This window comes from Dipodomys spectabilis, unplaced genomic scaffold (assembly GCF_019054845.1).
Source record: "Dipodomys spectabilis isolate Male_0828 unplaced genomic scaffold, ASM1905484v1 ptg000002l, whole genome shotgun sequence".
In the NCBI taxonomy this organism is placed as follows: Eukaryota; Metazoa; Chordata; class Mammalia; order Rodentia; family Heteromyidae; genus Dipodomys; species Dipodomys spectabilis.
Window position 1 is genome coordinate 59,430,306 of NW_024870679.1, and position 27,467 is coordinate 59,457,772.

The 27,467-nt window shown below is 37.5% G+C and overlaps 1 protein-coding gene across 1 annotated transcript in view; it reads left to right on the top strand.

Moving 5' to 3' along the window:
* Nucleotides 1-784: 784 nt before the first annotated feature.
* Nucleotides 785-27,467, top strand: part of CUNH1orf87 (chromosome unknown C1orf87 homolog) — a 68,828-nt gene continuing 42,145 nt past the window's right edge. Inside the window, exons 1-6 of the mRNA XM_042674660.1 lie at nucleotides 785-885; nucleotides 10,536-10,743; nucleotides 21,037-21,180; nucleotides 22,023-22,286; nucleotides 24,253-24,374; nucleotides 27,137-27,302. Coding sequence (XP_042530594.1) covers nucleotides 785-885; nucleotides 10,536-10,743; nucleotides 21,037-21,180; nucleotides 22,023-22,286; nucleotides 24,253-24,374; nucleotides 27,137-27,302 — 1,005 coding nt within the window. The remainder of the gene's footprint in view (nucleotides 886-10,535; nucleotides 10,744-21,036; nucleotides 21,181-22,022; nucleotides 22,287-24,252; nucleotides 24,375-27,136; nucleotides 27,303-27,467) is intronic.

The window sequence follows — 27,467 nt, forward strand, 5'->3', positions numbered from 1 at the left end:
GCCCAAGAGCAGAACTGGAATCACCCTGATTTCACAACGGGAAAATGGATCTGAGTGGGACCTTTTCCAGTGTTCTACAAAACCTTGGCTTCATCTCTCACCCCATGAGAATCCCATCCCATCTGATGTCCTTACTATAGGCAAGTTGAGTGCGTGGTTCTACTTTGGTTGTGCTACCCAGGGAACATTAAGTTACATATAGACATATCCCTGCACCCTCAACTGTGAGATGATAACAACAAGCGTACTGCTCACTTTTATAAGGGGTGTTAAATAAGATAAAACGGGTGTAGAGATGGCAAAATTTCACCTCCACCCTCATAAGCTCCTGGTTGTGCCTCTAAATTAAAGTGTCAAAGAGAAGTCAAGCACATACATTTATTTAACCTGGGTTTTACCTGGGATAGAAGTTCTTTTAAGGAAATGAAATCTCCCCCAAAGCAACTAGAATCAGTTAATTATATACTCTACTGGACAAATAATAGTAAATTGTGATGAAACATCTAAAGTATTTGAGTAGGGAATTCACCTTCTCATCCCTGAAGGAAGGACAGGGTATGACTCACATCTTCTGCTGTAACCTTTCTGCATGTCCTATTTTTCAAGATCCTTTAACTTAGTTATTATACCAGAGTAGCTTAACCTTTTCATAGTGATAGCCAGAAGTCTTGGCAATATACTTGTTGTTGTTGGCAAGGATATTGTGATTACCTGTTGAAAAAAAATCAACAGTAATGGTTTCTTGTCCACCCTTATAGATTTGAAGGAACTTTTTAGAAACATCATGTCTTGGAAGACTCCCCACAGATCAGATGCAATGCCTGAGATCATAGTGAAAATCATTGGAAGTAAATATTTCCGATATATCGTCGAGAAGCCAACAACGTAAGTTTCCTGGATGAAAAATACCACTGTTTCATAGACAATATTGAAATTGGTTCTTTTTAACACAGAAATTTATCTTTTAAAAATGACTCCCATGGAAAAATTAACTCATTAAGATGTAACAGCAGAAGTAAAACAGTGTTGATAAGTTCTTTGTACACTGTTTTCCTGGTATTTTTCATCTTTATAATTCCCCATTCTCATTACTTGAGCTGATTTTCCAAATAAACAAAAAATATAAGTATTGCATTATTTATAAATATTAATGGAGTATCACTGCTTCTTTTCATCGAGTTTGTAATCCACCACATAGAGTAATTTGGAAGGGGAGGAGGATTAGGGGGGCTGGAATTATAGGAGTGGATTAATAATGTCATCAGTTGTAAAGTTTTCACTTGCAAATATTCACTCCTCCTTGCATCTCAGGTTCCTCTGAGCATGGACTTCTCAACAAACAGCTTGTGTTTCACCCCTTTCAGATCCATCATGGCTACATCTGAGGAAAGAACTAATATGTCCCTAAAATTCACTAAATGCAATTTGACACAGAAGGGTACAGTTAGCTCTCCTTTGTAGACTTTTGGTAGTTCACAAAGAAAGGAAGTACTAGAATTGACACCCCTTTTTCCCTTTGACAGTTCTGTGGGGTTTGAACTCAAGACTTTGCACTTGCCAGATCATCAGTTTACCACTTGGAGTCATGCTTTGATTTAGTTCATCCCAATTAAAGAAAATAAAGAGCAGTAATCACAACTCCCTTTCCTCAAAAGTATGTGCATGAATCCAGGAAATGGTACAGAAAGAGAATTTTGCTACACATCCTTTCAGTCTAGATAGAAAACCCAGGTCAGAAACAGTACCCTAAAGTACCAAGATAATTGTTGAACAGGGCTTGTATTTGCAAGGTCATTTTGTTAGTCTTGTAAAGACAAACGAGGAGGCCTCAAATGCAAAAGGCATTAAATTTCAACCCATTAGGTGGGCTCAAAGATTTGGATGCTGAGCAATCTATAATGGTCTGCAGAATAACCTACCTGGGGACAACAGGACACAACAGCATTTGAGGGGTTTTTATAAAATTAATGAATAGGATTTATAAGACCTGATAATATTTTTTTTTTCTTGTAGTGGTATTGGGGTTGGAACTCAGAGCCTCTTGCTTGCTAGGGAGGGACTCTATCACTGAACCACAGCTTCAGCATAACCTGATTTTAGCAATAACTAATTTTATTTGATTTTTCAAGAGGCTGATTTCTAGAATTTAATTTACTGTGATTAGTAAGTAACAAGGTGGTCAGATTGCATTCTCTCCATCTTGCTGTGTCTTTCTGTCTCTTTCAATCTAGTTAGAGAGACTAAAAGCTGTTCTCTTGAATTGCAGTTTTGCCAGTCCATCCTACAAGTTAATTTTGCTTGAAATAGGGATTCACAATCAAGTCATTCGGACTCAATGGCTTTAATCACTATATACTGCTTAAAATTATCAGGAAATCTAGAAACGTTTTAGAAAAATGTTCTTGTTCATTTTCCATGCCATTGTTTCTCAAGCTTTTCTGTACATAGAACTCATATAAATGTTTACTAAAATATAGATTTTCTATGCTTGTTTCAGAAATTCTAGCTTAATAGGCTCCAGGATATACAGGTAGCTGGTTTATCATCCACTGTCATATGTGATTGTGAACAGACAGTCTGAAATTTGGAAGTTAGAAACCATTGCCACTTTTTCAAACAGCAAGCCCATCATCCTATCTGGGTTTTTTTTAGTCTTTATATTTTCTTTTTCAGCTATTATTTCATATGTCAATTATTTAATTGAGTCATTTGTATCTCTGGTCTGAACCTCCCTTATGGTTCAATATTTCTTTTCATATGACTTTCTTTCAATTATCATGCTCTATGTAGTTTTGTCTTTAAATCTCTGCCTTCCAAAGTAACTAAGATATGTGTGTGTGTGTGTGTGTGTGTGTGTGTGTGTGTGGGTCATGGGGCCTGAACTCTGGGCCTGGGTGCTGTCCCTCAGCTCTTCAACTCAAGGCTGGTGCTCTACCACTTGAGCCACAGTACCACTTCTGGCTTTTTCTGCTTATGTGGTGCTGAGGAATGGAACTCAGGGCCTCATGCATGCAAGGCAAGCATTCTACCACCGAGCCATCTTCCTAGCCCCTAATTAAGATATTCTTGAAGACAATACACAGTCTGAATAAAATGAGTAGATTGGATGAACATTGAAATCTCAATCAAGGTAATAATGCACAGATATAAGAATGCTATACACCTATCTGTTGTTGTATAATCACATATAAAGAGAAAAATTACAGGAGAACAGATATATTGAGATGTTAGTTCTGTAAGCTAAAAGTAACTCATACCAAAGAATAATTGCTGATTGAATTGATTGCCAATTTTGCAACCAAATCATCCCAATTTGAGAAACCAATTTTATTCTGTAAAAGACAGTAGTGCAATACCATGAAAAATAAACTCTGATTATTTTCATTAATGATAGATTTTGGCTCCGTGTTAGGAAGAAAGAAATAAGTGTAATGAATTCCTTGTCTCTGAAAAGTACAAGGAAGCACTTAATGAGCCAGGCATTTGTGACTCAAGCCTGTAATCCTAGCTATTCAAGATGCTGAGATCTGAAGCCAGCCAGGCAGGAAAGTCTGTGAGATTCTTATCTCCAATTAACCACCAGAAAACCGGAAGTGGCCCTGAGATTCAAAGTGGTAGAATACTATCTTTGAATGGAAAAGTTCAGGGACAGCAACCAGGCCCTGAGTTCAAGCCCCATGACTTACAAAAAAATGAGACAGACAGAGAGGGAGAGCGAGAGGGAGAGGGAGAAGGAAAGGGAGGGAGGGAGGGAGGAAGGAAGGAAGAAAAAAGAAACAGAAAGAAAGAGGAAGGGAGAGAGAGAGGGAGGGAGGGGGGAGGGAGGAAGGAGGAAGGAAAGAAACCTTAAAACCTTAATGACCACTCCAATGTTCTACAGCAAAGACTAGGTTGGAACTTGGTCTAGATGCTGTTCTATGCCACTTTTTCATTAAGACTGATTAATATTTTCAAAGAAGGAATAAAACACCATTGCTTAATGGCATCCAGTAAATTGTTGGTGTGAAATTAAGGAGCAAAGCTTTTGCTGCCCAAGCTTGCACATCTCTGGATGCAAGTTCTAGAGGTCCACTTTACTAGCAAGATGGCCCCAGGCAACTGACTTAACCTTCCATTACCCTTTTCTTTTCATCTGCATACTGACAATGATAATACCTACTTTCCTGGTTACTAGGATAACATGAAAATGTGTGTTGATTGATACATCAAAGCTTTCCAAATGTGTCACCTCATCGAAGTACAATACTAAGGAGATTCAGGTGCAAGTTTGGGGATTGAATTAACACACTTCTGAGATGTTTCTGAAGACCAAATTTCTACTGTGATAAAAATACAGTGCATAGGTCCTAGACATGAAGAAAAAAAATCTCTCACACTTTGCCACAATAACATTTGATAAGTATTTTAGCAAAGGCTTCTCAGTTCATCTCCCTTGTAGCAGTTGGTGGGTGTTTCAGCTGTTTTCGAGTGCTGTATTTTATTCTTGTTTCTTATTTTTTATTGTTAAAAAATAGAAATGTCTGCTTGTGTCCATGATATCTTATAACTTTGAAATAAGAGCATGCTTTACTGTTATTGCACACTCTTTAGGCATCCATTCCAGAGAGTTTAAGGCCTGTTAGTTGGTTCACAGTTGGAAACTGGTGGCATTGAGTCACTGCCAAAGCTGGCAGACCTTTAGGATGGCATCTGGTGACCTTTCACAGAGCCTCCTGGGTCCTCCATTTGAGATTTTATGTTCTCGGCAGGGGTGTAATCCAAATCAAATGTGAGATCTGGTGAGGTGGAGAAACATGGGGAGTGAGGCCAAGGGGGATCCCTACAACGCCTTGGGCAGAGGATGCTACTACATGGCCTTATGGTGCTTCTTTGTAACCCTGAGACTGGAGAGCGGCACTACAAGCAAGAGCCCAGTATGCAATGAGAAACAATTGGACAGTTTCTCCTTGTTTGTTTAGTATTCCGCCACAAAGTCATCCTCCCTAACTGCTTCATGGCATCCCCAAGAACAGCAGAGGAGAGGTCAGAAGTATACATGAAAAAGCGAGCTTTCCAAGAGATGATGATGATGGTGATGATGATGATGATGATGTGTGTGTGTCTGTCTGTCTGTCTGTCTTTTTTTGTTGTTTTTTGAAATGACAAACTTCTATTTTCAATAAGGTAGGTAGCTAGCTAGCACACAAGCCTGGAAGGGAGAACTGTGAGTTTGTGAACAACATAACAACAAATGTGTATTGACAAATTATTTGTGCTAACCACAGACACATGCTGCTTCTCAGCTGGAAAGGCATTTTCATGTTAATTTTTGACATGCTAGTTATTTTTTTAAGACAGCTTTTACTTGAAACAGACTTAACAGGTTATTTTTGGTTTTTACATTTACTGTGGCTGCTTAAAAAGTCAGGCAGATTCATGTTAAAATTTCTCAAACAATTCTAAAACTGCCCAGGAGGGTTCATTCTGCCCATGACCACTTTTGCCTTCAAGTTTTACACTTCCTGCTTTGGTTGCCAGCTCATTCTGCTCATTCCTAATCCCACATTTCCAAGAACTCTCTCCTGACACTGTGGCCAACAGTTTGAAATCTTAGATCCATTCATGAAAGCTATACAAAATTAAGTCACAAAGTATTTCTTGCTTTATTCTCCATTTTTTTATCACAATAATATGACCATATTGTGACCTAACCAATTTTACTCCATTGTTTTCTTTCATTCCCTCGTCCACCTCTTTGAAATAATTTCAAAAAGTTTTATTGCTGTATTTTCATACACATGTATGGAATATTTCAACCATATTCGCTATACCTTTACCAACTCATTTCACCCTTTCTGCTCCTGCTAATATTCACCCTCAAACAAATCCTGTTTTCACATCCCTGTCATTCATTATTAAGAAGTGCAAATGGCTGGACACTCGTGGCTCATGTCTTTAATCCTAGCTACTCAGGAGGCATAGATCTGAGACCATGGTTCAAAGCCAGCCTAGGTAGGAAAGTCCATGACACTCTTTTCTATAACCACCAAAAAGCTGTAAGTGGAAGTGTAGCTCAAGTGGTAGAGTGCTATCCTTGAGCAAAAAAACTCAGGGACAGTGATAAATAGACGAGGAAATATTTAACATTCTTAGCCATAAAGGAAATATAAATCAACACATTGGTAACATTCCATCTCACTCCAATCAGAATAGCAATCATTAAAAAACAAACAACACCAAATGCGGGGGATACTGTGGGGATCAAGGGACCCCCCCTTATACACTGTTGATGAGAATGTAAATTCAGCCACTATGGAAATCAATATGGATGTTTCTTAGAAAATTAAAGGTAGAACTAGTATTTGATGTTGCTATACCACTCCTAGACATATATATGAAGGAATATAAGTCATATAAACTTTCCTAATTTTTTTTATCCTAAAAGAAGAATATGAGCATCTACTTACAAAGTTGATCTGAGGAATAAATAAGATATATAGAGAGATAGATGGCCATAATTGAATTTATGCCGTTAAATGCTCTGTAACACAATCATTTTTGTCATCATTATAAACTGTTTTAGTTACTTTCACTTGCTGTAACCAAATTTCCAGAGAACAATATAAAGAGAGCAAGTGCTTATTCTGGCTTACAGTTTCACATGTGTCCATCCATTATGTCAAAAGGGGTGTGTTGCAGCACAGTAGCTCACAACACAGCAGCCAGGAAGCAGAGAAAAGGAAATGCAGGAAGGAGGTGGGACACGTTATAGTCCCCAGGGTGTTCCCATATTCTATTCTAGTCAACTGGGCCCACCTCTCAATACCTCAATACCTTTCTCCACCTCTCAATAATGTCATCACAGATTAGTCAATAGATTAAACCATTCTCAAGGTCAGAGCCCTCAAGACTAATCTTGTTTGGAAACACAATCACAGACACCAACGTATTTACTAGTCTCCTGATCTAATCTTTCCGTTGTCACACCATCCATAGTTATTTCTCTTTCTTGTGAACTTCATCCAAATTGTTCAAATTCTTTGTAAAATTCACTTGGCATTTACTTCCATGTGAGTTAGGTTGTATGTTGCTTATGTAAATTCTATACCATTTTATTACTGCAGAGATACATCTAGATTCACAAAAAAAGTGTACAAAATTGAATTTTGAGTCACCAAATATGCCCAGACTGAGAGACCCATCAATATCCTGACTTCTAGAACCAAGTTCTTAACCAGTTATTAAGTTTCTAACTTTGTGTTATTTTTTTAAGCCAGATTTACATTTGTTGAGGTCAGGAAACCAACATATCTTCCATATGGTCAGAACTATTCTCAAATACATACTCTCCCTCTGATGTTCACCCTGCCCTTGTCTCGCAGAGCACAAGGTCTGAGCATCACCCGCCGTCTCTGCTGTCCTGTGAGGAGCACTCAGTGTTCCTGATGGAGAGTATTTACCCGTCCAAACTGAGGTCACAAACATCTGAGTTGGGATCACCAACTTAACCAAACACTTGTCTTATTTTTCCAGCCAGCTCTTCTCTACACTCTTACCAACTATTTCAATCTGCCCCTAATTCAATTGTTCTATCTACCACTTCCCCCATGAGACCTAATAGGTAACTTTATCAAATTATCACAAGAAAAAGATGTAAGCTATGCACAATTTGATCAACTCCTTGTCACCAAACATGTTAGTTTGCCTACAAATTCATCTGTCTACTGCCTTTCAAATTGCCTTCCTATGTCTATCCTTCTTAAGGCTCTTTTGTCAGCCAATTGTATTTCATCACTACAATAATAAAATAATAAATAACAATTAATCCTCTCCTTTTCTTCAACTAAATGGCACTTTGCCACTGCATTCCAGTGTGTGGAAGTCCCTACTATCTTTAAACCCAATAGTAACAAATCTTTATAAGAAAGCTCACATTCCATAACCATTGCTACCCTATGCTTATCACCTACTGAAGCTTACGTTCTTTATATTTTCTGTCTACCTTTTCCTGTCCCCACCTTTCCTTTACCTATTAATGTTACCACCACAAGAACAATGGCAATTAAAAAGATACATATGGAGCTGGTGGCTCACACCTGTAATCCTAGCTACTCAGGAGGCTAAGATCTGAGGATCACAGTTCAAAGACAGCCTGGGCAGAAAAGTCTCCATGAGACTTTTACCTCCAACTAACCACTCAAAAAAACTGGAAGTGGCGCTGTGGCTCATTTGGTAAAGTGCTAGCTTTGTACATAAAGAGGCTCAAGGACAGCACTCAGACCCTAAGTCAAAATCCCACAACCACCACTACCACCACCAGCAAGAACAACAACAAAAAGACACATGTGTCCTAAGCATTGTGTATAGTTTGGCCTTATTCAGATCAACAAGATGTGTAATCAAATAACATATCACATTTAAAATAATCTTGTCTACTGTGTCAGTAATAGCATCAAGAATTTATAGAAAGTTGCTAGCAACTTTCAAATTAATTCTTTCTGATTTCCAAATATAATCTCATATGGAAAATTTAGAATACTAATACTATGAGATGTAATATAAAATGACACATCATTTCCTACAACCTGATAATACTGCTTATATCTAGTGTAATTTTCTAGACTTAATAGACCACACATCATATATATACATATATAGTTATACTTTACATAGTTGAATTAATCATATTTTCACTTATTTTTATAATTGACATTAACTTTATATTAAAATCATTCACAACTATTTGAACAGTTCCACACATTCTGTAATATGTAGATGAAAGAAATGTTCAACATATCCACCCATTATTAAACATTGAGTGTTTTTAAATGTCTTCTTCTTCTTTAGTTCATATCCATAAAAGTGTATCTATTTGACCAAAAAGTTTCATATGCCTAAGATGTTTTATAAGGTTGAAACCCATTCTACAAATTATGTCTCTTTTGGAGCTTCCTCAAAAGACTCCACATAGAGCTCCCCTATGACCCAGCAGTCCCACTTCTGGGCATTTACCCAAATGATCTCAAACAAGACCATACTAAAGCTACCAGCACAACTATGTTTATTGCAGCATTATTTACCATAGCTAAGATATGGAACCAACCCAGATGCCCCTCAGTAGATGAATGGATCAAGAAAATGTGGTATATATACACAATGGAATTCTATGCCTCCATCAGAAAGAATGACATTGCCCATTTGTTAGGAAATGGAAAGACTTGGAAAAAATTATATTAAGTGAAGTAAGCCAGGCCCAAAGAAACATAGGTCCCATGGTTTCCTTTATTTGCAATAACCAGTATATGTCTGAAACAAGCAGAAAAGGTCAGATAAGTTGATGTTAGGTGAAATGAACCCCAAGATGAGTATTTAAATGTTTTTTTCTTTCTTGTGATTGTTTCTAACATATTTATAAGTTGATTTCTTTGTTGCTTTATATGTCCCTCCCCCATGGTATAACCCCTACTTTCATTGTATATGATGTTGGTATAATTTGTGGAGGGGAAGGGAAAAAACAAATCATTTAAATAGGGATACAGGTGGACCCATTGCAACAATGAGATGTACAAGTCATTATGTAGGAAAACGAACTTCACAACTTTGGCCGGGGGCGGGGAGGCGGGGGGTGGGGGGAAGGGGGGAGATAGGAAGGGATGGGAAGGGGAAACAAAGGAGGAGGCAACAATGCTTGATAAGAAATGTACTCATTACCTTGCCCATGTAATTGTAACCCCTCTGTACAGCATTTTCACAATAAAAAAAATTATGTCTCATAGAAAACATTTGGATTTGTTGCTTTCAGTATTTTTGATGTATGAACTGATACCATTTTATTTTAATTCATTAGTCTTTCATTATTCAACAAGGCTGATGTTCAGTTAATTTAATTAGCTATATTTTTCAAATCATTCTTGTTCCCCCCCTTTCTATTCTCTACTTAATACTTAATCTTAAATGGGGAGCCACTAAGAGCCTAAGAAGGTTCCAGCTTTGGCAGCTGAGAAGAGAAAGTACAGAGCTGGATCTGGAAAGTGCTTCTGACTTTCTTCTTCTTCTCTTTTATTTTAATGGAAAAAGCTGAAAATATCTGTTAGAATTTCAGGGGGATGGGTATTGGGAGAAAATGAGGGAGGGGGTGACAGGCTTCAACAAAATGTTCTCATTACCTGACTTGTGTAACTAACTGTAATTCTTCTGTATATCACCTTTACAATCAAATTGGAATAAAAAATAAAAATAAAGAAAGAAATGTACGATCATTTAGGGTTCAAGTTTCACGCTATTTGCTACTTACACAAAGAGTTGTGGAGTGGACAGATAATCTTTATAAGTATGAGGAAGGAGTCAGAGAAAAGATAAAGCTTAAAATGGTAATGGCATGAGTTCTCTATAGCAAATGATCCTTAAACAAATAAGCAACATTCACTTTTACATTTCACAATGCTCAGTTACCACTGTTCACACTGCTAGGTTAACACCTTCTGTTTCTTATGCCAAGCTAGTGCAAGAGGAATCTTTCCTGCATGTAACAAAGTGCCATACTTGTTTCTTCACAGCAAGCAGGAGGAAATCCTGAAGGAGGAAACCCAAATAGCTCCCCAGAACCCAAACCCCATGGCTGGTAATGCGAAGCAGATGAGCAACAATGCTGAGGCTCACACTGGCAGCTCTGATCAGCAAACCAGGGATAACCCATGTGATGTGAAAGACAACAACCAGAAACTCCTAACAGGAACACATGCTGATAGATCTGCAGATGGCCAAGTGAGTAAGAAATAATACTTAAACTTTTCTTGGTAATTTATTACAAAAATAGAGTAAACACAAGTTTATCCAAACGTGTGGCAAACTCCATTGGAGCAAGTGGAATTTAATACATTTTACATGAAATAGAAATTAAATACACATTTTTCCTATCTGAAAATGAATTTCAAAGTCATTTTACATGTTACATCTTTGTTGACCACAGAGTTTTTCAATCTACACCGCCTGTAGCTAACTCAGTGCTACTCAGCAATGAATATAGCAATTGTCACTATCCATGCAAAGTTCCAGCCTGCTAGAGCAGGGTCTGTTTACATTTGCATTGCAGAAAGAAATCATTAATTTTCAAAATCCAAAGCAACCATGTCTACATATCAAAAAATTATAGGCTCCAAACTGTCTTGATGGAAATATATATCACTACATTCTGTTAAGAATCAACCAAACAATCCATAACAAATTGACTTGATAATGATGAATTTAAATGATTAGTAATTTGTAATTAAAACGTGAATATAACAGCAATTGAAAACTGGATCTAAATCAAAACAAAACTAATGATTCATTGATAACAACGTACCATTTCCAAAAAAATTGCTGAAATGGCAGTTCAATGGATACATAGAGTAGGAATATGGCAATGCTGCCAAGCAGTAAGTGACAGCCAGTTATTTTAGCAGAATGCTGATTAGAGTCTGTGGCAAACTCCAACATACTATTTTTAGTTCATCATTTTAATAGTCCTTTTTATGTCGTTGAGATGTTAGCCAGTCTTTAGTGATATGAGAAAATGGATGTGTGTAGATTGTGATCTACCCATAAGAACCATGCAAAGTGTTACCAATTTGAAATCATTTATAACCCATCATTGGACTTCAGACTATATTCTACAAGGTGTAGTTGAACACTGATGTTCATTTATAAAGTGGCTTTTCCACTAATTAATGGCACAGCTTAGGCTAGATTTCAAGTACTCTTGACTCTATTTAATGTATTCTTTTGTATTTCTAATGAGGAGTCCTTGAATTCAGTGCCTGATTAGAGCAGAAGACAATGAATCCAAACAGATGAAATAATCTATTGTGGACTTCTAAAGACATCCATCTTTTGTCCTAATTTTGACTCTGGCATTAATATATTTCTTATTGTTTTTTATTGTACCCCAAGGATGACCTTCATAGGAATATTACTATTTAAAAAATACTTTGAGCTGGATGCTGATGGCTTATGCATCAGCATAATACTGAGATCTGAGGATCAAAATTCAAAACTAGCTTGAGCAGAGAAGCCCATGAGAATCTCATCTTCAATTAACCACTAAAAAACCAGAAGTGGAGCTTTGGCTCTAGCCTTGAGCAAGAAAGCTAAGGAACAATGCCAAGGCCCTAAGTTCAAGTCCCAGTACTGGAGGTGGGGAGCAGTACATTTTTCTATTGGCTAATTGCCTCCAGGTATAGTTTATTATTTTGTCTTTGGAATTAGCCTTGCGAGGTAGGTGACACTGTTATTTCTGTGCAAGATTTCTTCCTAATCTTCTCAACATATTTTTTAAATTTTTCTTTCTAATTATAAAATAGTGTACAGGCACCTAGACAGTTTGAAAATCCAAAAAATAGAAAAAAATGAGATGCTAAAATTTAGGCAAAGGATACCAGCAGTCTTCTTTCCTTTTCTTTCCTTCTTGGATAGATACAGAATGAGAATCATTATGTGCATATTCTCTTTTCCTGTCCAAATCACTCCATGTCAAGAATTCTCTCACTGGCATGAAAACCTTCATTCTATGCATCTTTAATGACTCTATGAGAATCATTCTCAGATAACACTTAGATTGCATTCACTATGAGCCAGGCACTATTCTAAGCTCTTCACATGTATTAACTAACTTACTATTCCCAAGAACCCAATGAAATAAAGACTTTTATTATCTTTAGTTCATGGATAAAGATAACAAGAAACAAAGAGGTTATGAAGCTGACCCAGATCATAAGGCTGCAAAGAGGCAAAGCACCAGGGAAGCCTAAGTTCTAGGTCCTAAATCACCAACCTGCATCTGTTCCTTTGTTTGGATATAACACGGTTCATTAAACAGCTTTTACGAGCATTTAAACTAATTCTAGTTTTCCTCTTAAAAATGAAAATCTGTTCCTTGACACTCCTACTAATGCACCTGGCTGCCTTATTCCTGCCCTAGACTCTGCCTTCAACAATAAGGATGGGTGCCATATTTACTGGGTGAGCAATTCTTGGGTCTCCTTGTTCAAGAGTCTTTGCTATCTCTGTATTACCAGAGAGAAATGGTTTGCCCCTCCTCCTTTAGAACTCAGGGATTTGCAGGAGGCTCTGCAGGGCTGACTCCCAGCTACCAAACACAGGAAGGCCTCGTGGGAGGTGTGGGGACTGACTAATTGGTTCTGTCTGCCAGGCAGGCGTGCAATGCTGGCCTGCCAGATGGCAGCCACAGTTGCCTGGTACAGAGACCCTCATTACCACCTTGACTAAGTGGTAAATGGAATCCTGCCGCAGTTATAGAAGCAAACCAATCAGAACTCCTTCTAGATCTTTATCACTTGCACATAGATGAAAATAAGCTTTCCTGCTTGGCACATAACAGGCAGTCTGGACCCACTGAATTTGCTCCAAAAAAGGAGTTGCTGATAAAGACAGAGCTAACATGAGTGAGGAAGGGCAAGAGCAAAATAACAGATTAAGTCCAGAGAGGATCTCTGATAAGAGATAAGTAAAGATAAAATTTATGAGAGCCCATCATTTTATGTATACAAGGACAATAAGATTTCTTAGAACTGAACAAATCCAGTTAAATGACGTCTCTGAGTTCTTGCAAGAAGAGAACTTGGTTCTTCTGTCTTACAACCCTGGGATCTTTTTCTTCAAAATTTTGTTCCTTATAGGTAAGTCTATGAAAATACATATTGTTTCTCAGAGCAAAAAATAATGGAAAAACGGGTGACTATGAGTAGCAATAAATTCAGTAGCACAATTTCAAAACTAAAATTAGAGAGTACCTTTTGAATCTGGTACCATGAAAATAAAGCTAAATCATTGGAGTTGATAATTAGGTGTACTTGTCAAATTCTTTTGCCAAGTCTTTCTTCTTCATTCTCCACACTATTCCTGGGAGGTGAGTAGAAACGCATGATGTAATCCTCACTGAATAGCTGAGTAGACCGGTGTGGACAGCCTTCCTACTTAGCTTGCATTCGTCGCTCAGACTTAACATGTTCACAGCATAATATTGAGCTCACTACCTTACCCTGCCTCCTGGGGCCTATGTCTCACAAAATGGTCCTACCATTCTTCCAGTTGTACCAGCAACAAACTCGAGCAAGTTTTCCTGCTCTCTCCTTTACTCTGATGTCTAACTAATTGCTCCTTCAGGCATCTGAAAATGTCTTCTTTCTCTCATTTTGTCCATTTTATCCTGGTCAGAACAAAACGCTAACTCACTGCCTTGAAATCTCTTTTGTATTATCCAGCTATGATAATAACTACTTCTGTGTAACAACACACATAGGATTCGGTGGTTTATAACAATAATCATGTGTGTGTGTGTGTGTGTGTGTGTGTGTGTGTGTGCGCGCACGCACACGCGCATGCACGCACACACATATACACACACACACAAATGTCTTAAGGATGTGAACTAAGGCACACATCCGTATCTCATTTGCATTTGGCTCCAAACTGTTCAAGTCTGCTTTGTTTACCTTACCTTGAGGCAGATGGGTTCTCCAAATACTTCAACCCAACAAATTCAAGGGCATACGCAGGTTTTAAGTTACTGCTTGAGTCATGCCACTATTATCCTGTGGGGTAAAGCAAATCTCATGGGAAAGCTCAATACTAATGGGCCTAGGATATAAATATCACATCTTTAAGGAAGAACTTCAAAACCACTTATCAGGTGGTGCCTTCTCTGCTTAAAACTCTTAACCCAATTAATTGATAAATCCTCATTGCCTCTTGGTCCTACTCTATCTGTTATATTTCTGTCCAATCTTCCTTTTCAAGGAATAAAGCTCTGCTCCTATTTTCCTCCCATCCTTTGTTTATGCTAATTCCTTTGAGTGGAATTCTTTTCCCTCCATCTTTATTTGATTAACTATTATTCCTGTTGAACTCTCAAATTAGATATCAACTCCACTGTCTGATTCTTCAGACTGAGGTGTCTTTCCTACTGTACTTCTAACCCAGTCCAGGCATATGTCTGTAGTTGAGTTGTCTATTAAAATAGATTATTTTCTTGGCTTCTGTGACAAGTCTGTAAGCCTCCTTAGACTACGAACAAATGAGTTTGTTTGCAAAATACTTCTAGCCATGTACTACCCCTGAAGCCAACATATAATTGAATGAGGAAACATCAGTGAGTTTCCCATTACAATCTAGAAGTCAAGATTATCCACTAATTCCACTGGTTTTTAGTACTAGGCTGGTGATATTAGCCAACATAAGAAATAAATTACACACATCCTCCTTAAGAAGGAGAAGAGAAACCTGTTTCATCACCTTCAGATAAGATTACACATCCTATGATCTCAAAACAAGGGAATACTAATAAAACAATAAAATTTGACTAACTATAAAATTATACTAACAATAACACACATCAATGGCTTTCATATACATGAACAAAAACTAGTTAGAAGATAAAATGCACAAGGAGACACCATTTACAATAAAAAATAAGAAAATATATTGACTAACTAAATCAAGTGCCAACAATACAAATAATAAAAAGTCTACTCATTTATGATAAAATGAAAAGCATTTTATGTTCTTCAACAAACAAGAGTTGACATGATCAAGATATAAATCCTCCCTGAAGGAGTTTATAAATTTGATGAGATTCCAACAGAATTTTTAGATTTTTGTTTGACTTTGGCAATAGCCATATTGGTTATCAAATTAATTTGGAAAAACAAAAGAGTCAGGAAACCTTGAAAAGAAAAGCAATGGTATGGATAATGAGTAAGATACCCTCACCAGATGTTACCATATAAAATCTCTATATTTAAAATAGGATTGTTTTGTCATATAAACAGATACAATACAAGTGAAATTGAAAGAAAAATCCAGAAATAAATCTAATGATATATTTTAGTTTGTATATGATAAAATAAGTGTTACATCACAAATGATAAAAAAAGTATTTGTGTGTGTGTGTGTGTGTGTGTGTGTGTGTGTGTGTGTATGTGTGTGTGCATGTGCACACACACACTGGTCCTGGGGCTTGAACTCAGGCCCTGAGAACTGTCCCTGAGCTTCTTTGGCTTAAGGCTAGCGCTCTACTACTTGAGCCACAGTGCCACTTCCAGCTTTTTAAGTAGTTTATTGGAAATAGGAGTCTCTCATGGACTTTCCTGTTCATGTTATCTTCGAATTGCAATCCACCGATCTCAATCTCCTGAGTAGCTGGAATTGTAGATGGATGTAAGCCACTGGTGCCTGGTAAAAAAAGTAGACTTTTTAACTGGTGGTACTGGAAATGTTCAATAGCCATATAGAAACCTTAAATTAGGACTGTTCCACATACAACACATATATGTAATACATATTTAAACATATCCCACATGGGTGTGAAAAGAGGAAACTGTACAAGTAGTACCAGTACATCTGGATGACTTCCTCTATTAATTAGGATAAAGGAAAACTTTCTGAACTATGACTCAAATGCATAGAAAAAGAGGTAATTGTATTATTGATATATTGCCAGAACCACTATAAGCAACAAAACATCTGGTAAACCATATATGATATCATATACAAATAGATCCTTAATGTAGAGAAACATCTAAATATTAAAACTGTTAGAAAAATGAGCAAATGTGAACAGACATAAAGTTAAATGTTTCCTAAACATATCAGAAGATAGAGTCTTGCGTGCAATAAGAGTAATATTAATTAGTTCATTTTAAGATACAATTTCTCACTGGAAAAAATCCAGTAAATTTATAACATAGTTTTCAGGAAAGCTAAGGCAAAACAGATTCTCTACTTATGGAATTCATTTAGAATGAAATAACCACTTGGGAAGGAAATTTGAAAATAATTAGCAGCACTTTATATATATTTGATTGTTGACATGAAAATCTCACTTTTAGAAATGGAGCTTAAAGACACACTGGAAAAGTATTCAAGAAGTCATGCAGAAAAGACTCACTGCAAAAGTACCCATTGCAATAAAAACTATTAATCTAAATATTCATCAGTAAGGAACTGGGGATTAAGGAATACACAAAAGTATATATATCTAGAGTACTATGTAACTGTAAATAGAAATAAAGAATTTTTTTGGGGGGGGGTCTGGTTGTGGGGCCTGAACTCTGGGCCTGGGCACTGTCCCTCAGCTCTTCAGCTCAGGGCTAGCACTCTACCACTTGAGCCACAGCACCACTTCCGGCTTTTTTCTTTTTTCTTATGTGGTGCTGAGGAATCGAACCCAGGGCCTCATGCAGGCAAGGCAAGTGCTCTACCACTGAGCCACCTTCCAAGCCCTATAAAGAATATATATATATATATATATATATATATGAGTATCACCATATAGGAGTAACATAGCAAACTATATTATTGATATATATACTATAAGGAAAGTAGACAAAAGCATATAGATTATTATTACTGCCTATCTACCCCTCATTCATCTATGTCTTTATTTTACAAAATAAAGGAATTAAGAATTTGAGGGAGGGAATGGTTATCTATTTTGGCCAGATAGAACACAATGAATGGATCAAGAATAGAAACCATACTTTTCTGAACAAATCTTGTTTTGTAGATTTAGCTTGAGAAGTACATAAATATTTTACATATTAAAAAACACTTTCTACAAAGTCAATGCAATACTCAATATCCCTACATCATTCATCAAGGAAATAGAAGAAGCAATCCAAAAAGTCATATGGAACAATAAAAGACACAGAATAGCAAAAACAATCCTTAACAGAAAGAACAATGCCAGAGGAATATTAATACTAAACTTCAAACTCTACTACAAAGCCATAGTAATCAAAACTGCTTGGTACTGGCACAAGAATAGACCTGAGGAACAATGCAATAGAACTGAAGACCCAGAAATGAATCCACAGACCTATAGCCACCTAATCTTCAATAAGGGTGCCAAAAAGATAGAATGGAAGAAAGACAACCTCTTCAGTAAATGGTGCTGGCAAAATTGGTTAATCACCTGTAGAAAACTAAAGCTAAATCCTTAGATATCATCCTGTACCAGAATCAACTCCAAATGGATCAAAGACCTCAAAGTAAAAGCAGACACCCTGAAAATATTACAGGAAGGAATAGGAGAAACTCTAGGGATCATTGGCACAGGCCAAAATTTTCTTAATAAAGACCCACAAACACAGCAAATCAAAGAATCGTTGGACAAATAGGATTGCATGAAACTGCAGAGCTTCTGCATGGCAAAGGACATAGCTAGCAAGATCAATAGAAAGCCCATGGAGGAGAAGATCTTCACTAGCCATACAACGGACAAGGGTCCCATATCTAAAATATACTTAACTCAAAAAATTAAATCCCCCAACAACAAATTCTCAAAGAAACAACCACCCAATTAATAAGTGGGCTAATGAGTTAAAGAGAGACTTCTCTGAAGAGGAAGTAAGAACAACGGTCAATAGACACACAAAGAAATGCTCAACTTCTCTGGCCATGAAAGAAGTGCAAATCAAAACAACATTGAGAATCCACCTCATCCCAGTTAGATTGGCTATAATTAAGAAATCTAATAACAGATGCTGGAGGGGAGATGGCCAAAAGGAAACCCTACTGCATTGTTGGTGGGAGTGTAAACTTGTTCAACCACTTTGGAAAATAGTATGGAGGTTCCTCAAAGACTCCACATAGAGCTCCCTATGACCCAGCAATCCCACTTTTGGGCATTTACCCCAATGATCACAAACAAGGCCACACTAAAGCTACCAGCACAACTATGTTTATCGCAGCATTATTTACCATAACTAAGATATGGAATCAATCTAGATGTCCCCCAGTAGATGAATGGATCAAGAAAATGTGAGATATATATATATATATATGAATTCTATGCTTCCTTCAGAAATAATGACACTGCCCCATTTGTTAGGAAATGGAAAGACTTGGAAAAAATCATATTAAGTTAAGTAAGCCAGACCCAAAGAAATGTAGGTCTCATGGTTTCCCGTATTTGCAATAATTAGTATATGTATAGGATAATTTTATCAGATGAGCAGAAAAGCTCAAAAGCGATGTACATATGAGCATATAAGATGATGCTGAGTGAAATGAACCCTAAGGTATGGACACAAGAGGTTTTTCTTTGTTGTTGTTGGTTTAATGTCTATGTGAATTTTTTTGTTTCTTTTGCATGTTCTTCCTCCTATGGTATATCCCTGTTGTTACTGTATTTGATTTTGATAACTTGCATCTCGTCTATACTAATTTGGGGAAGGAAAGGGGAATAACAAAATGCTAAAAACAAGGACACAGGATGACCCATTGCAACAATAACACTCACAAGACACTATGTTGGAAATGAACTTTACAACTTTGGAGGGACAGGGAGGAGTAGAAGAGGTGGGGGAGGGGAGGGAAAATAGGAGAAAAACAAAGGAAGGGGTAACACTGCTCCACAAGAAATGTATTCATACCTTACTGATATAACTGTAATCTCTCTGTACAGTATCTTTACAAGAAATAAAATTTAAAAAAATAAAAAAGAAAGTTTTGGCAGGCACCGGTGGCTCACATTTGTAATCCTAGCTATTCAGGAGGCTGAGATCTGAGGAACACCATTTGAATTCAGCCTGGGAAGGAAAGGCTCTGAGACTCTTATCTCCAATAAAAACTTCTCAAGGGGAAAAAATACTTAAATGTTAAGGGACTGATTCATGAAAATAAAAAAAAACAAAATAAAATAAATAAATCTGGTTTCATGATCTACTACTGCATAAGAAATTGTCCCAAACTTACCGCTTAAATCAGTAAACATGCTAGGTTGCTCTGTTGAGGGATTAGAATCCAGGCACCACTGAGACACAGGATTCTAGCTTGAGATCTCCATGAAATTTACTCCAGATATTCTCCCAGGAAGGGAGAAAGCCTTGACCAGAGCTAAGAGAAGTTATTTTCAAATTCAAATATGTTTCCAAAGACAGAGGGAGGTTTCTGTTTCTTGCTGACAATGGCTTAAGGTCTCAGATTTTACCCCTCTTGCTACAACTGCTCATGACCTGGTAGCTGGCTTCCCAAAGCATAAATGCTTCAAAAGATTGAGAGAGAGAGAGAAAAAGAGAGAGAAAGAGAGAGAGAGAAAAAAAGAGAGAGAAAGAGAGAGAGAGAGAAGGGAGAGAGAGAGAGAGAGAGAGAGAGAGAGAGAGAGAGAGAGAGACAACATGCACACCTAAATCCAAGCCATGATACCTTTTCTATCACATGATATCACTTCTGCAGCATGCTACTGCTCACATAGACTAACCTAATTATAGGATAAAGATTGAAGGAGACTAGGTGAAGACATGAAACCAGGAGACAAGGGACTGGGAGACACTGGGCCCATAAAACTCAGGATTAATTGACATTTAAATAAAACAGAATGTAATTATTTACTGTAAATGACTTGGAAATAGCATGAATTCACTGCATGCCCCCATATTTTTTTCATGATATTCTTCCAAAAAATATTTTCAATATTTTTGAAAACTGTGATGTCTATGTTCTTATTATGGGACATAATCAATATTTTGGGACTTAGCATTTTTGGTATAGGAGAAATCATATATAGATGTATTCTTGATGAGTTACAAACCTTTATAGTCCTACCTTTGCAAGTATCAGTAAGTCGTGAGGAATCATATCAAACTTTTCACAGGCTTTGTGTTCTCATAGTCGTCTTCATTATTATCTGAGCCTATTATCAAGCTATTTAATGTGCTAGAATGCATGAAAAACTCATCCCACATTTACCAACAAACACCTTATGTTCTACCTATTTTTTTGTCTGTTATAGACAGCTTTCTTGTGCAGATGAGACAAGTACCTGTTAACATACTTGTCAAGCACATGTTAACGGCATAATGCTGAAAACTGTGAGGCAAGTTTTCTTCTTTGGGGACCCAATGTCTCAAAGACTACATGGGCATGAGATAAAGTTCCTTTAGAACTGGGATTTGTCAAGAGACATTGGCTGGCTCTCATATAACCCCTCCCCCGCTTAACTCTTTTTTGTCCCATCCTTTCTTCTGTTCCTTGCTTCCATTTGTCTGTTTCTTTAAGAGTCCCAGGCATACAAATGCCCATTGCTACTCTGTACCAACTGGAGACCAGGCCTTGTCCTATATTCATGGCCTCCCCAGGAGAAAGCGTACAGATTCATCTTTGGAAGTGATGGCAAGGAGCAGCAGTTCTGGTCAAGCTGAGGTGTGTATATTGAATTATTTATTCTCTTTGTGAATGAATGAGCATCCTTTGTTGAATGCTATATTTTGATACAGAGCAGAGGATGAGATAGTCTAAGGGTGAAACATATTGTTATGTTTAGAGAGATTTCCAGGAGGCTTCCTGGGAAATCTCTTTGGATCTCAACCGTAATTTTCTACTCCTCTGTTTGCATTTGGCGCCACTACTGGGCCTCTTGTTCTTCCTTGGCTCATTTGCTCATGACTAACTAGACTCAGGCCTTCAGTCTTAACATTCTGCTGGTTAATTGGAAGTAAGAGCCTCATAGATTTTTGTGATTGCACTAGCTTCCTCCTTCCATTGTCAGTCCTCAACCTCTTCTTCAGCTAGCATTATAGACACGAGCCACTGGCAGTGGGCTTCCATGTCTTCTTTCCAAAGTTTTCCGGAAAGGTCATAGCACTCCCACTAAATTCAGAATCTGGATTTCATCCTTTATCTACATTGTCAAGTACTAAACTCCCCAATCTAACGAGTCTCTAAGATTTGATCCTCTGAATTCTTGTATAATCAAAGATGTTATTCTGTAAGATCAATAGATAGGGGATGTTAGTGTGTGTGTGAGTGTGTGTGTGTGAGTGTGTGTGTGTGTGTGTGTGTGTACTCTGAAAAGATTTCCTTCCTTTCTTTATGGAACATATCTGAGGCAAATTGAACTTGAAATCAATCACCCAGGTTGATGTTCACCTCCAAGTGCTACCACCTTGCCCCAATTTCAGCCTCAGTGGCTTCTGTTTCCTTGCTTGGGCCTTTCATTATTTTGTCTCAAAGCCCTGTTCATTTTTTCCACATGGTTTTGTTAGGAAATTGGCCAGAGGCCAAATGGAATGCAAAGAGAAGATGCTTTTCTCCTTTCCCTGATCAGAAGAGAGCTCAAGTCAAACTCCTTGAACTCCAGCGTGTTACATGGCCTTTGGAAAGAACTGAAGACCTTGGACCCCATCTCCTCAGGATTTCTCCTCCAGTCTCAGCTGAGCTACCTCCTTATAAAGCACCAAGTTCCTCTGCCATTACCTACAGTCAAGCTCCTTTTCCAGCGATTCTCGAAGAGAGGTTCTCCTGAAATGGTATGGCCATCTTGCTATTATAAGTTTGGACTCCTTTTGTCTTTTCTTTTCTTACGCACCATGTTACTGGAATTAAAGTTTCTTTCTTGAACATGACCTTGACTCCTACTCATACATAGATATTTCTAGTCAGAATAGAATGGAACAGAAAATACACTTAAGGCTTTTAGCTCTGTTTAACTTCCTTTATATACATTCTGTTTCTGGTGATACTACAGGTTGTTGGACCTAACCTCATGACCTTATACTTGCTACCATTTGAACCATACCTTCTGTCCTCTTTTGCTTTAGTTATTTTTCAGCTGGAGTTTCACAATTTTAACCTAGGCCAGCTGGACCATGATCTTCTTTTTTATACCTTCCACATGGTCAGGCATGCAACACTGTGTCCAGCTTTTTTGTTGAGATAAGGTCTTGCTAAGTTTTTTTTTTTTCCACCACAATAGCTTCAAACCACCACCCTCCCAATCTCTACCTTCAAGTATGTGCCACTCACTGACATTCTAGTAAATTTCTTTTTAAAGGACTTTCCTATCCCAACTTTGTCTTCCCTTAACATTGTAAAGATGAAAGCAGATTTAACATGATGTGTCTACTTAAATTCACTCAGGAGCTGAATTAGTGTGTGAGTCCATGGGAAGAGTAGAGGGCTTAACTAAGATCTCCACTAGGATGTACCAGTTTCTTAGACATGAGAAGTATCTTTGAAACATGATTTATCACTACCATTTTACAGATTAAGAAAGTGAGACCTGGTAGCTGTCAAGGTCACCCAGCAAATTAATGGCAAACTTGGGCTTGAGACATAATTTCTTTAAAACAAAGCCATAATGCACATCTTTGGCACCAAGCTGAATATAGTATGATCTAAGTTCTCAGAGCCACAGGAAGATACCCTAACATAGGTAAAAGTAATACCAGTGAGCAAATCATTAGCCAGAGTGTATTAATAGCATGGCTACAGAGAGAAAAATTCTCCCAAAGGAAGGCCTGGACTCTCTAATTCCATAATCATTAGCTCATAGACATGGTGCTCACTTTGCTTTTAATGTTCCTAATATCTAAATGATCTTATCTAGAACCCTAGCTTGACACCAATCTCATATCAGCTCAGGGTTTAGTGACATGGTAAATGCAAACTATTGATCCTATGTCTGGCATTTAGTAGGTACTTAAATAAATTTTCTTTTCCAACCTGCCATAATAGAATAAATGAAATGTGTTGCCTACTTATGAGGAGTTCTTAGCAGTAAAATTGCAACCTATGTGAATGCTTAGTTCCATTTGACCCTCTGGCATGAGGCCTTGTGTATATCAGAGATGTTAGCACCCTTATTTCACTTTCATACCTTCATTACCCTGAATTTTTCCACCCACCAGAACTTCTGCAAAATGTATCTAAATATAAGCATATATAATGAACATGTAAGAGGTAGGAGAAGGAAGGGACACAGAGAAAGAAGGAGAGAAGGGAGAGGGAGACTAACAAGAGGACACATTCTGTTGTGATCAGAAATAACTCAGTTTTCAGTAGGGTTTCCATTAAATCAGCCACAGACCCTTTTTGGTGAAGTTATTATATTGGCTTATGAAACAGCCACTGGGGGATACTTTTGGACCTGGTGGCAGAGAGGAAAAAGAGTGCTATAAAAATCTCCAGCCAACAGTTTGAGCCTCAACTCAAAAGTGGCACCTGTCCCTTTTGCTCACAACTGATTGGCCAGAACTGGTCACATGGCCTTACCCAAGCCCCAGACAACCAGGAAGTACAGCTTTATGCCCAGAAGGGATAAAAATAAAAAGTCATGGTAAAAAAAAATGTCCCAATAGTTATAATCCTATATTTTTGATTGACTTTTAAAATTTCTAGTAGTAAAAAAATTCCAAATAAATTTTATTTCCTTAGATTTCTTTCTCTTCAAAGTAAATTAAATGATGACGTTTCTATTTTATATTTAATTTTCAGGTAAATTATGAAAGACTACTATGGTTTTTAAATGATGTAATTTCAGATGACACACAGAAAAATGAAACATTTGTGGACAGCAACCTGAAGAAGACTCAGAGTCATAGTAATCATGCCCAAAGGTATTCTCCCTTTGAATAGGCATAGTACTCCTACATTACTTAGTTCAGGCTGCTGTAATAAATTACTTGAGACTGGCTGGCTTATCAAGAACAGATGTTTATCTATCATAGTTCTGAAGGCTGAAAGTCCAAGGACAAAGTCCCAGTAGGTTTTAATTATTTTTGAGTACTTAGTGAGGATCTAATGAGTGTTTTATGTATCCTCACATGGTGTAAATTGATGAGTGCTCTCTGGCCTTTCCTTATAAGGGCACTCAGTAATTTCATTCATGAGGGCCTATCCTCAAGACCTAATTAGCTTGCAAAGATCTTACCTCCTATCAACCATTGTATGGAGAATGAAGTTGCAACATTTGAAATTTGGAGGGACACAAGATTTATTCTATTGCACTAGACTTCTAGGGCTAGCAGGATCTTGTAGGCATCCATTCTAACATCTTAGCCAATGGAGAATCACTTTGTCTTCACCAACAGTTGGCTTGTACACATGGCTCATTTTTCCTCTCTCCTTGTCTCTCTGTCTCACTCTCTCTCTCTCTGTCTCTCTTACAGAATCTCTCTCATATGCAGGACAACACAGAGAGTTATTTGTAGCAGTTGCATATGTGCATGTGTTTCTTAACACCAAACATGTGTGTCTTTATGAGGTGACTGTGTGAAAATGAAAAACCTCATTATGAGATGAGAAATGATTGTATGTAGATGCAAGGCTCATCTATAAAGTATGATTCCTGAAATAGATTCAGTCAGTAAGTACAGATCCTGGATTATAGTTATGAGCAAAATGTTTGAGGTACAGGAATTTTTAAATCCCTTTATATAATCTTAAGGGAACTAAATGGATGTAAATAAAAATAGGATGTGAGAAATATCATTAGAGATGAATCACAATAAACTATGATACTCTCCACATTCTCTGAGAACAGTGACAAATGCAGTGGTGTGAAGCAATAGTATCATTGCCAGAAAACTGAACTCGACTTCTGTCTCTGCCTCTCAATGTCTGTGTGTCCTTGTCATATACTTATCCTGTCATTGATTCTATTCTCCAGCTGGGGAGTGGAAATATGAAAGATTTACTTCATTGATTTGTAGGAATGACTGAGTTAATAAATACCCAGAAAGAGCAGTACATAGTAAATACTATACACATCTCTTTATGATTTTTAAACTATTCTTCCAGAAAACTTCTTAATCATGAATGATATGATATAATGATTAAGAGCCATAGCACTGGAATTAATTGCTTTATTCTAGGACAAAGATTAGACTTTCTTGGACAGATGCTCTGAGCCAGGTGTTAGAGCTGATTCCTTTCTACAGGTTTCCTCTTTGACACCGATCCTTCATTTGAACAGCAACTGATTGTAAGGCTCACTCTTCTGGGCACAATAAATTCCAAGGTTGGCAAGGCCAAGTCTCTTCTTCAAAGGCTCATAATACAAAGGAAATGATATTTCCATATAGATATTCCAGCCAAGTATAGAAACTGTTCTAGCAGGATCAACAAGCCCTGGAAATATTAGTATACATATATATATATAATGTATACTGATATATATATACATATTATATACTTACATTTTAATATGAGATGCTCAATAAATATTTGTTAACTATAATTGCCATCTTCCCTTGTTTAAAGAGTTTATATGACTTGATTTTGGAGATACCTGAATAGATACTATGCTCACACATTATGTTTGGCTAGAGGCTTCAATATCCTCTCCTTGTTCAAGAAGTTTCCCAGCTAGTGAGACTGTCTCACTCTTGTAGAAGGGAAGGTTGCATGTTGCTAGTCTCTCTTTGTTGCAAGGACACATGTCTCAAACTCTGTCAATCAGATACCTGTATTCTAGATTTGAATGAGAATTTTTTTCTTCTCTCTTTTCTTGTGAGTTCATGGGGATAGGAAGTCATCAGCTTTGTCCCTGGCTTGGTACACTGAGTGCTGAGTGGACATGCATATGTGGAATCCATTTACCGCAGCTGGCAAGTTACATGGAAAGCCTGTTGCAAGAGCACATCTGAGCAACCTCACTCACGGCTCTTCTGACAAAGCAGAGGGAGTGCATTTTCCTGACTGGCACATTAATTAACAAAGAGCCTGGCTTCATTTCTATAAATACACTGGTCTGTATAATACTTCACTTTCTCTGATGTGCTCAGAATGATGGCTTTATGTAAATAACAGAGCATATTATATTATTATTTGCATACCAGGCTGTACCTAGTCTCAAAATATTTCTGGGTTTTCCAGATATAAAGAGTAGAGTCAAAGACAATACAAGATGTCCCCTAGTTCCTTAGATTGGGGTAAGTTCCTTAGATTGGGGGAGCTGGCAGATCTTTGTTAGGATTGTCTTGGCTTTTGACAATGAATACTTTGAACATCTGATTTGCTGCTGCTAATTACTTGTGTTTGGGAATAGTAATATTAAGTAGGTAAGCTGGTCTAATCACCGCTTTGTTGTTGTTATCTCAACTGGGAAAGAAGAGCTAGGGAGATGGATAAGAAGTCTAGTCTATGTGCTGGCACCTCCTGAGAAGAGACTGAAGAGCTCACTTTAGTGGAAGACATGTGAAATCTCCACATACAGTCACATGTGCAGGTCACTGAGACTTAGAAGGTGTCAGGAGGTAGAATCTTGGGAATCCCCAATAGACAGCAGAGTTGAGATACAGCATGGGAGCTCAGAGTACCTTTGTTCAGAGGGGAGCATCTTGTAATCATCTGTCTTTCCCTGTGTCCCTCCCATCAGCACCTTACCTCAAGGCTCCAGCTTGCAGTCTGAAATAAACAAGAGTTTGCTGGGGATTTTGAAGATGGCATTAAAGGTAGCCAATGGCAGACCTAACATCACAAACCTCAACCTGAGTTTTCGAAAAGAAGATCACTCATTCTCTGGCTGCCTCCCTCTACCCAAGGTAACAACATTAGAGTTCAGATTTTTTTTCAGCTTCCAAAGGCTACTTCAGAACTTAGAGTCTATAATAGTAAGATACACGTCTCATCTGTATTCTGCTGGTGGATTCCATTCCATTATCGCTTATTTTCTGTACTTAAGAGAGAAAAATAAGACAGATAAGGGA